The following is a 12,157-nucleotide window of genomic DNA, read 5'->3' on the forward strand; positions in this document are numbered from 1 at the left end:
GAGAAATATACTGGTTGTCTAGTAAGAGATGAAACTGACAGAACATACCTGAAAATAAAAAAAGGTAAGGCCATTATGGTTGATGAACTATGGGGCATATCATCAAGGGCTTTATATCCGCTTTTAAAAGCCAGAAAAGCCGAGATAAAACCAACGCCCTATCAGCAAGAGTGTGCTAACATGCGTATTCGCATGTTAGCACCCTTTTACACTACGCCTACCTTTGTATCTCTAATGAGATGCAAAGTGGGCGTTCCTTATATACACTACATGTCAGGAGAGCAAGAACGCGTCTTTGCGCTATCAGAAAGGATGCCCTTGCATTTTAGCAGACGTTAGTTTTTGGAGAAAACTGCTGTTTTCTCCAAAAACTAAGGGGCATATCAACAAGGGCTTTATCTCTGCTTTTTTGGCTTTAAAAGCCAAAAAAGGAGAGATAAAACTAGCGCCCTATCAACAACAGGGTGCTAACACGCAAATTGGCATGTTAGCACCCTTTTACTCTACGCTTCCCCTTGCATCTCTAATGAGATGCAAAGGGGGCGTTCCAGAGTAAAATAATAGGAGAAATGTCGCTAAGCGACATTTCTCCTATTAACAAGAATGTCGCTAACCCTGTTAGAGACAAAAAAAGCAGCGCTAACCACGGTTAACGCTGCTTTTTTACGTCTGCTAATTTTCAGACTTAGCCATGATATCCTATGGAAGGAGGATATCATGGCTAAGTTTGCCTGTCCCTATCAACAAGGTAACGTGTGATTATCGCTGGGTTTCCAGCGATAATCTCACGTTAGCCTGTTAGCGTGTAGATTTTTATCGCTATTGAGATAAGCGTTGCTAATAGCACGCTATCTCAGCGATAAAAATTCACGCTAGCCGGCGATAATTATCCTCACGCTAAGAGCGCTGAGCGATAATTATCGCCGGTTGTTGTTGATATGCCCCTAACTTCTGCTAAAATCCTGACTAAGCCACCCCTAACATTGGGGGTGGATTATGCTGATACGACCACAGGGTCGTATCAGCAAGGTTATCGCCCTTTTGCAGGGAACATTGCTGGAAAACCAGCGATGTTCCCTGCAAAACGGCGATAACATCGCTATCTCTGGAAGTTTTATGCCCTGGAGCAGTGCGTTGATGATAACGCGCTACCAGGGCGATAAAAAGAAGAGATAGCCAGCGATAAGAAAATTATCGCTAAGCACGGCCAGCGATAATTATCGCTGGCCGTTGCTGATATGACCCTTTATAAGTTAAACAACACTCTCTCCTTTGTGACATGTTGTCACTGTTATTAAAGGGATTGAGGTTTACTATTTTATGCATTATTTTTCAAGTTATTGTCTATTTTTCTTTTTATTAGTTAAGGTGGGGAGTGTGTTGTATTCTAATCTTATGTGACTGCTTATGTTATTGTGACCTAAAGTGAGCGCTGTGTTCCTTTGAATGTATGTAACTTTTGGTGTGAGTTCCACGAGGGAGGGAGGATTGTAGCTGACAGACTGTTGCATGATCTCACTGTGGGGTCCAGCTCTGCTCTCTTGTTAATACATCTTATTAGTACAACTACTGGTGCAGTTCTCTCTAGCCGAGATGATTGAGACGCGATGATATGCTCGAGAGGCCCTACTTGAAGATACACTTTGCCGAACCAAAATTATTCTCAGAACTTTAAACTCTAGCCGTAAATGTTGAAATGCCCCCTAAAAATATGGCCACATAGTTCAATCACAAATGCGGCTACATCAGCTGAAGTGCGGCAAAGAGCAGCTTTTGAATTCAGATATGGCGCTTCAGTCAATTCCTTCATCTGGTGCAATTAGCCCACAGCCCTCCCGACCCCAAGAAGGCATAGTGTTAAACAGCGTTAAAAACAGCGTTAAAAACAGCGATTGGCTCAATGAAGAGTTGGATAACGTACAGTTGTTTGGTTGTTATCTTTGCGGTCTGTTACGCAGCTGTCCTTTGAAGACGATTATATCACACACCATAAAAGATTTGCTTTTAGGCATGGTCCAGCAGCCAGTAACACTCGTCACCAGTGAAAGAACTCTGCCGGTAGTTGTAAAATTAAGGTTTATTTACAAAATAACAAGATAGCAGAGCTGGACGCCTCATTGCGATCATACAACTTTCTCTCAGTTACAATTCTCCGTCCCTCGGGGAACTCACACCAAAAGTTCTATACATCCAAAGGAACACAACGCCCACTTAGGGTCACAATATCATAACAGTCACATAAGAATAGAGTACAACAGCGTTCACAGCCAACTGTTTCTCCGGGTTGTAGCTTGCCTTCTGGGCAACCAAGTTATACTCCAACCTATCTCTCTGGTCCAGCAGACTCAAGTGTAACTTCTGAGTATCAGGTCTTGGTCCCTGGTGCTGGATTATGGTAGTGAGCAGCGAACCGGGGATCTGGGCTACCACTCACCCTTAGCAGGCTTCTTTAGCTGTATCCCTGTGCAGCAAACAGGAGGCCAATGGCGTCTCTTTGCGTTGCCTGGGCTCTGGAGACAACTTCTACTCTAACAGAGTACAGCAGGCCCAGTCCCTCTTCTTTGCTAGCCACCAGATGCAGTAGTTGCAGCCCATGTCAATGCAACCTCACTTTGCTAGGAATTTGGTGCAGCGGGTCCTTTTTCCAGTCCAGTTGAGGTCTGAGTGTTGGGGGTCCCCTATTTAGGTCCAGAAAATCCCCTCCAGCGAGCCAATGTGCTACTAGGTTCCCTCCCTCCTGATGACCACTTCCTGGGAAGTGTGGCATCTAGCTATCCCAGGATGCACCATTCTGCCCACTCACAAGATGGCAGAACCCTTCTCTCGGCATCCAGAGCTCCCTAGCCCTAACTCAGAGGTGTGGCTGCCAAAGGGGCTTCACTCCTCTAGAAAATCGGTTCGACAACAGGTTTACCCGCTCCTTTCCTGGTGCCAGCTAGTCTGCCTAAACAATGGGACTGCGCCTCTCCCAAGCATTTCCTATTTGTCTTTCGAAGACAGCTTCAGCTTTGAAGTTCGCCTTTTGGACCAATACCCATGTGGCTTCCTGCAGGAGGGAGGTAAAACCTCTTTCCAGAGCAGGTCCCTTTTCTGGGAGTCATTACCTTGTCTCCCTCGGAGGGCAGAAAAGTGTCTCAGGTTCAAGCTCCATGTGCAGCCGCTCTGGGCAGAGAAGATTAAAGGAAACAAATTGGCTGCTTTCTAAAAGTTGCACATTAATTTCGACTTGAGAACTAAGTCAGGCTTAATGTAATAAGTTCTTTGATACCTAGTAGTATCAACTTTGGTTACACTGTTCAAGAGTTAGCACAGCTGAGGGGGTCAGTGTGTAACCCAGCCCTCGCCAACAGGACGACCAAATCTTTCCACAGTGTAATGACAGTTTTTTTTTTACTGTCAGAACATGTAAAATACATGTTCTGCCCATGACATATGCTGCACATTTCCTTAGGGCTCGTTAGGTCTGCCACAGAGGTGACCTACACATGTTTCCGGGGGACAGGTGAATTTGCCATAGCTTTGGAATGGCAAAGTTGGGCTAGCAGTTCAAAACTGCCTTTCGAGTCTGAAATGACAGGCTGGGAGACTCGTTAGGTCTCGCCTAGCGACGCAGCGCATGCGCGCCGCTCGCCTTGGCCAGACCGATTGTTGTCGGTTTAGTGTGCGAAGGGAGACAAACCATGTGCGTACATGCACATGGCGTCTCCTGGCTTTCACACGCTCCCACCTTGATTTAGGTTTCAGTTTCACTGCGCGATGCAACTATACAAGGCAGACACATACATTTCAGTGCTTCACCATATCAAAAACTTTGTGCCGCATGGTATTTACTTTGCTTTTTTTTGCTTTTGTTTCCTCAACACACAACAGTATTGTTCTTGCCTCACCGTGCTTTTTATCTGCCCTGCACTCTTTCCTGCCACTTATCCTCAGGTTTTTAACTCGCCATGCACTCGCAGAGCTGTTCTAGAGGCAGAGAACCAGGTCAGCAGAGCTGCTTTAGAGCCAGAGAAGCAGGTCAGCAGAGCCGTTGAAGAGCCAGAGAACCAGGTCAGCAGAGCTGCTCTAGACCCTAAGAACCAGGTCAGCAGAGCTGCTCTAGTGGTAGAGAACCAGGTCAGCAGAGCTGCTTTAGAGCCAGAGAACTAGGTCAGCAGAGCTTTTTTAGAGCCAGAGAACCAGGTCAGCAGAGCTGCTGTAGAGCCATAGAACCAGGTCAGCAGAGCTGCTCTCGAGCCAGAGAACCAGGTCAGCAGAGCCGTTGTAGAGCCAGAGAACTAGGTCAGCAGAGCTGCTGTAGCGCCAAGAACCAGGTCAGCAGAGCCGCTCTAGAGCCAAAGAACCAGGTCAGCAGAGCTGTTTTAGAGTCATAGAACCAGGTCAACAGAGCCGCTGTAGAGCCAGAGAACCAGGTCAGCAGAGCTGCTTTAGAGCCAGAGAACCAGGTCAGCAGAGCTGCTTTAGAGCCAGAGAACCAGGTCAGCAGAGCCGTTGTAGAGCGAGAGAATCAGGTCAGCAAATCTGCTTTAGAGCCACAGAAACAGGACATTGGGGCTTATTCACAAGCCCCTTGCGCAGCCGCTGCGTCACTTGTAAATAAGCCCCATTGTGCCCATTCTAATGCAATACGTAACCTTCACACCATAGAAAAGGTGAAATAAAGCACCAGTTTCTAAAGTTATTGCTCTTTCCACAGTTACTGGTAACTCAAGTCTCCTGCCTGAGGTCTACTACATTTATTGTAATTTAAAACTTCAGATATCAAAATGGAAAGGTGTGTATGCTATTAGCCTTACACTTGCTGAACAACTGCCTCCTACCATAGGACTGTTACGAGTGTCTACAAATCTACGATTGTATTTTGGGAAGAAGATGATGCACCTCATGCCTGCAACATAAAACATGCAAAAACAACAGTTGATGGACAGAATGCAGAACAATGTCATACATTCACCCCAGTACAGAGATCTGGGCCTAAATCCATCGTTTTTTTGCTCACCATGCTATTCCAGTTTGAACCCAGTCATATGCAAATCAAACTTGACCCTGTGCCTCATGGGTACAGTCCAGCCCGAACTGCCAAGCCAGGTCCTCCCCGGACTGGAAACAAGCATCCTAGGCCCGGTTTCGGGGTTTCACCCCTCTTCAGCCAGGATAGCTTGATTCCAGTGGCATGGAGAGCACGGGACCCACGTCTGACATACCCTTCCCACTTGGGGTGACAAATGCAAAAACAACAGTTGATGGACAGAATGCAGAACAATGTCATACATTCAACCCAGTACAGAGATCTGGGCCTAAATCCATCGTTTTTTTGCTCAACATGCCGTTCCAGTTTGAACCCAGCCATATGCAAATCAGTCTTGACCCTGTGCCTCATGGGAACAGTCCAGCATGTGCTCTCCATGCCACTGAAGAGGGCAAGAAACATCATTCTCACTTTATAGAAATCTCTGATCGCCAATTTCAGCAAAAATGTGAAAAAGTGGAGCAAAGTAAAAAGCTTCTCAGAACAGCAACACGGCTGTATAAGCAAAATAGAAATCATGTAACTTATCAAAGCCAACTTCTAGCAAAGAAAAACCATAGGAAAATGTATGGAATAATAAAAGAAAACAACAAGAATTGGAGTGGCTACATATTTTTTCCTTGTTAAAACCAAACAAACAGGCAGAGTTTTGGACACATATTAACAAATTATTTGGGGAAGGCCATGATAGGTGCAATACGATCGCCTGCGAAATATGGATAAACCATATAACAACATTATATTGTGTTGCACAAAATTTTTCACTTTTCACCTGCGCATAGCCAAGAATAGTCCTTACCCGCTACCCTGCCTGAAGCTCCACTAGTCGCCATAGAAGATACATCTGGACAGGCAGTGGCAAGGATTGCATCAAATATGGAGACTCCGAAACGCCACGTTTGCAGGGAAACGTGTGAAAAAAATTCTAACAAGTATTAGAAAAGATGGGGCACCTGGCCCCAATGGGTTACCTGGTCACTTGTTTAAAGAAGATTGTGACTTTTGGAGTAGTATACTAACGCCACTCTACCATCACTGCTTAGTAAACTCCACAATCCCAGAGTCTTGGAAAGGATCTCTATTACAACCTATCTACAAAAAGGGCAGTACTGGGGATCCCGCAAACTACAGGCTGATAGCCCTTTTGGACATTGAAGCCAAAGGATACGCTAGTCTTCTACTACAAGATCTCCAGACGTGGGCCAATGAAAACGAAATCCTTCCAAGATGCCAAAATGGCTTTAGACCTGGTGCATCTACAATGGATAACATCATAACATTGGCTTACATGATAGAACAAACAACACAAAAAAGTCTCTCCCTTTATTTGCATGCTTTGTGGACTACTCCGCAGCCTTTGATGGAGTCAATCGCAGCCTGTTGTGGTGGAAATTACATGGCTGGGGGATACAAGAGACCCTTTTAAAGGCAGTAATTAGCCTTTATACTGGAACCTGGGTTCGGGTGAAAACCTCAAGAAATTCGGCCACCAAAAAGATCTCTACAGACCGTGGCCTAAAACAAGGTTGCGTATTGGCACCTCTGCTTTTCAACCTATATACAGCAGATTTGGCTACAACAATTTTCAACGCAAACTTTCTATCTCCGAAAATTGGCTTTAATAAATTTTCTTTGTTACAATATGCAGACGACATGGTATTACTGGATTATACAAAAGTAGGCATGCAAAGATTATTGGACGCATTAAATCGCTATAACAACAAGAATGATTTAAGAGCAAATGCAGGCAAAACAAAGGTAATTATATTTGGAAAGTATGCTAACAAACTCGGTCACTACTGGAGGTTGGGCAACTTGAAGGTATCAACAGTATCCAAGTATAATTACCTAGGGGTATGGCTGATGAGCAATGGGAAACCAACCGCTCACCTTGTCTCAGCCAAAACAAAGGCCAAGGCAGTAACGTTTGCTTTGTGTAAGCTTAATGCTAAACTAAACAGCCCGACAACAAAATCCATCAGAAAAGTTATACGGGCAAAACTGCTGCCCTCAATTACATATGGCCAGTTAGCATTTCCAATTGCTTTTGACAACAGCCTTGAACACATCAACTGCCGAGCGTACAAGCGAATCTTCCAGATCCCATCACACACACACGTAATGACCTGGTGCGACTGGAATTCGGGCTGAATAAGCAAAACTACGAGCACTGGGCAACGTTTGTGCGGTATTATTGAGGAGTTTGTGCGGCTACCCCCAATACTCTGAAGTCAATTCTGAAAGTGATCTTCATGCAACCTAACAACTCATGGAGCAATGGCCTGAAAATTGCCTGCACTGTACTACATCTCGACATGACTAAACTGCAGAACTTAACCCACCTGCCAGGCACATTAAAATCTATCCTAAAGAAGCAGGTCAGGGCACTCTCGAAGGAAGAAGACATGAAAGAGCTGACTAGATCTAAAAGTAATTATCGGGTTTCTCATAACCTCCTACGAAGATCGGCAATGGCAAGCATACCTCGACGCTGCACTAAATAAGTCAATCTTAAGGCAAATTTTAACAGCAAGGCTCATGGTATTGCCGATAAAAGACATCAACAGGCAATGGAAAACACTAGAGATGATTACCAACTGCAGACTATGTAACCAGCATGTTGAATCCATGGTACATTTGGTCTGTACATGCAATTGCCTAACACATGCACGTCTTACTTTTTTAAGACCACTGTTTTTGAAATATGGGACACGTAACTGCAAGGATGCTATGACTCTCTTGTTTAGTCTGGAGTTACCTATGGAACTAGCTAGGTTTGCTACATTTGTGTACAAAGTAAAAGACTGCTTAAATAACGCATCTTGCAATCTAGAACTTTAAGACTGCACCTCGGGCATGTCTAGCCTTGATCTGTATGTTGCGACAAGACGCATTTAATCTATATCTCACTTCTTAAATAGGTCTTCGAATGTTCTATCTACATGAACTTCTCTGTATCGTGACGCTCTTGCACAGGGGGACAGATGCCCTGAGCTTTTTGAACTTGATACACGAGTTATACTATCTTTTTTTTAAATTGATGATTTTCTTTTTTTTCTTTTAGAATTTACTGACTAGACTTGTAGTATTTAATTGTGTCTATTGTAGTAACTAAGCTTTTGCATATTATATTGGAGATATTTTTGTAACAATTTTTGTTAATTGATACAATAAACTTTCTACTTACTTACTTACTTACTGGGGAGAGGCGCAGACGGATGAGGATAGGTGAAGCGAATATTCATGTGACCTTTTTTCTTCACAGGTAAAAGGTGAGAGTGGTAGCCTACACACATTTTGTCACGTTTGTACCTACCACCTAAGAGTATGTTTTTTGTGTGAAAGTTGACAATTGTATATATATCAACCAAACACGAATTTCAGACAAGAAGCATTTATGTATACATGTGAAAGGACACAGTTCAGTCACTCAAAGTGAAAGCATCCAATGGCAGGTTTGTTGATCTATATACTTAGTGCTGTGGTTGGGGGGGAGCATATTTTGAGTGACATTTCAACAGACCAATGGTGAGAGTGTTGATTGAGAACACCTATACATGTATCTATTAACCCATGATATATCTGTGGAGAACATGAGTCTAGCAAGAGAATTAAGGCTACCTCAAGGCTAGATATAAGAAAACATATGTTTTGAAAGGGCATTCAGAACGGACAGTCATGAAATATGCCAACATTTTCAGGTTCATGTTTGAGAAAAGGGCAAGAACAGGGGGTAAGTGAAGAAGTGTTTTGTGCCACCACTTCAAATACAATGTTAAGTATGTAGTGCATTTTTGTTTTCACACAATAAATACCGGTGTTTAGTCTGATGTTGCACCAACATGGCTCTGGGAGTGAACATGAGGGCATCATAAGCCTGAGAGTGTGGGTGCAGGAGGAGCTGAAGCACCCCCACATAACCGTCCTGGAGTTCAGAGGTGAATGAGCAATAAAGATTGCTTTACTTTTAACTAGTCATAGAGGTCAAATGTCAAGCTCTGTCTTATGACAAATTAATGCTCATTCTTTAAAGGTTGAGATTTGGGTGACTTTCTTTGTTTTCTCAGGCTGCAAAGTGAAAGGACTTTGTAATTTGACCAATGTGACAATCCTGCTGAGCGTGAACGAAATGGTTGTTGAATGTTATTGTTTTTTAACACACAACACTTGAACTGTACAAATATTAAAAAATATATATGAGCAGCTAGCAAGGCACAAATGAAGCACTTTGCTTTGTAATTCTGAAGTGTGTTGGAAACATATTTTATTAGGATTCTAACAAATAAAGGCACTTTTACGTTGTGATATGCAAATAACAATAAATATTAATTGAATCTCATTTTGCGCACATTTCAATGGAAAATATAGTGGGGCAAATTTACAAGCCCCTTACGCCACATTTGCGCTGCCGTTGCGTCACTTTTGTGACGCAGCGGCAGTGCAAAGTCAGCACCATGCTGCGGGCTATTTACAACGTGATGCATCTAGGGAGATGCGTCACGTTGTAACGCCCTGCGCCACATGTGCGTTCCTGCACGGGGGGGCATTCCGGCGCAGGAACGCCTCCGAAAAGTGGCTGAGTGAAATCTACAAGATTTCACTCAGTCAATTTTACGGCCATGCTGCGTTAAAACCCTGCGCCTGCTTGAAGCAGGCGTAAGGATTGACGCAGCATGTTAGGGATAGGGGCACCCCGAGCCTTGTTGGAGCTGCGTTGTGCTTGCAACGCAACTCCTGCAATGCTCCGCCTTTCCGCAGGGGGATGCGACACGCATCTGCCCATCTGTGCGCCACGGCAATGCGGCGCATCAGTGGTGGCGCACGGGTGGGCAGATGCGTCGCAACTCTTCTGACGCATCCCTGCTGATTAGCAGAGATACGCCAGAAGTAGTAAATCTGCCCCAGTGACTGTAAATGACAGTGTGCTGCCACACCGTGCGTTAATTATATATTTGCAACAGTGCGCAGTAAAACTTACCACTGGCTAAATATCTCTTCCTTAACACTCCCCTGAATGCGCGTTGCTCATTATCTACACTTTTCAGTGACGTAACATTTATGAGGGCACTCCCACTTCGAAAGTTTTTCCAGCCCCACTGGAATGTAACTACGTTTTCCCACACATTGGACAGGCATGTCAGGATTGCGGTTAGGAGGAGGCTGAATGACACATTGGCTGGGACTCCCGCGAGAGGGTTGTGTGATGTCATATCACGCATGCGCATAGCCGTCGGCATGCCTCCAGCTTTGAGATCAGTACTAAAATGGAAGACTCCTTCAATATGCTGTACTTGTGGCATGCGATGCCTCACTCATAAATAAATGTGAAAGAAAAACACTTAGGTAACTGATTCCAGCTGAAGATCATGCTATCGAATCCCATAAGGGCTTCATCAGCCTTTGATCCTCCCATAGGTTGGTACATTGGGCATCTTTAAATTAGCTGCATTATATAATAAAAAGGCATTCTTGTTACAATCTATGTGGTTAGGACAAAGCCCCAATGGGGCAGTCAGTGCCTCATGCTTAAAGTTTCAATGGGCTTTTGGTGAGCTGCCCAAGGGCTGGACTGGATGAGTCCCTGTACCCTCATAGAATAATCGATGGAACGAACCGGCAGAAATTGACCATTACAAGTTGACGCACATTGACGATGTTCTTGTTTCTTGCAGGTTGTGTTTCCCAGGCTCCTTCGTCGTATAAAGTGCACGCACCTGCAAGAGTACAAGTCCAGGAAGGCCTATGTGTCCTCATTCAATGCACGTTCACCTACCCGCCCTCTCAAAACCTGTCGGACTTGCCACGGGGCTACTGGTGCAGACACCGTCCAGACCTCGAAGAGGAAAAATTTGTGAGGGTCGCAGCAGTCAACGGCCCCGGGACGTTGGTGGTTTCCCGTGAAACGGCAGACCGCTTCCAGTTCGTGGGTGACATACGGAAGAACGATTGCTCTCTGGGGATCGACAGCGCCAAGAAGCAGGACCAAGGGCACTATTTCTTCCGGATTGAAGACACCTTTAAATATAGCTACCTGGAGGGCATGACTCAACTCACTATAGAGCGTAAGTGATGCTTGGTCCTCTTGTCCCTTCCTGGCAGGAAATATCTCTGTCATCAGGAACTGAGTGTTGGTTTTGTCTCAGATCTGATTGGTATGGCCTCACTTTTGTGGTGGATTATGATTTGGACCAACCCAGAACTGGAGCTCAATTGTAAGATTGCTCAGGATTGCTTATCTTTAGATAAAGCAAGTAGCATCTGTTGGATAGGATATATTAAGAGGTTGACAGTGAAAATAGGGCGGGCTACATTATATGACTCTCCCGACAGGCTAGTGAGAGAGGACCTGTTGTGGGTGAAAAACCATTTTATATGTATGATGCAAGTAGAGAGAGAGGCTAGAGAGCTCCTGAAACCCACAGAACGAGCACATACTCTATTTAAAACATCTCCAGCATTAGAACCATACCTACATGAAATAACAAAGCCTTACCACCGCTTCCCTTTAATAAGATTTAGATTTAACCTTTTGCATTCTGTTTTGGCAGAACCACACAAGTGGTGTAAGATGTAAAATTTGGGCCCTTGTGATAATTTCTCCACCCAGAACACTCTGCACTTGCTAATGTTTTGAGACCAGTATCATCATATTCGCAAACGCTTTTTAGTACCAATATTGGAAAATAAAGGTTTTATGCAGGCTAGGCCGGCATTAATATATTTACAGATGTTAAATAACCCGTGTGAACAGTGGCGGCTGGTGACATTTGAAAGTGGTGAGGCGTCAAATTATTGCCGTTGAGCGAGTGAGCAAGCGTGCCCGAACAACCGAAGGGGGCGGGGGGGGGAGAACATTTTGAAAAAAGAGTGGACAAATGGTGCATTTTCAAGCAAATTTGAGAAAGTAGGAAGGTTAATAAAGCAATACGATTTAATTATCATTTAAGAAATTGTCAATTTTTATGACCTATAGAGGACAATCTTTGCCAGAAGCGCCAAGGAATGCCCTACACTTCTACTGTTCCTCATGTCCAGCCTTATGTAAAAACTCCATAGGTATGAGTGAACCTACAGAAACATGATTCAACAGAGACATAGAACTTAGAAAACCAACAAATATCTCACTGT

General features: G+C 44.3%; 1 protein-coding gene across 2 annotated transcripts in view; it reads left to right on the plus strand.

Annotated features, from left to right (window-relative positions):
- LOC146808977 (sialic acid-binding Ig-like lectin 14) overlaps positions 1 to 12,157 on the plus strand; it is a 305,142-nt gene that overhangs the window by 154,067 nt on the left and 138,918 nt on the right. For both annotated transcript variants that reach the window (XM_085615775.1, XM_085615776.1), the window contains exon 3: positions 10,702 to 11,091. In XM_085615775.1, coding sequence (XP_085471901.1) covers positions 10,702 to 11,091 — 390 coding nt within the window. The remainder of the gene's footprint in view (positions 1 to 10,701; positions 11,092 to 12,157) is intronic.

Source organism: Triturus cristatus, chromosome 7, assembly GCF_964204655.1.
Source record: "Triturus cristatus chromosome 7, aTriCri1.1, whole genome shotgun sequence".
NCBI lineage: Eukaryota > Metazoa > Chordata > Amphibia > Caudata > Salamandridae > Triturus > Triturus cristatus.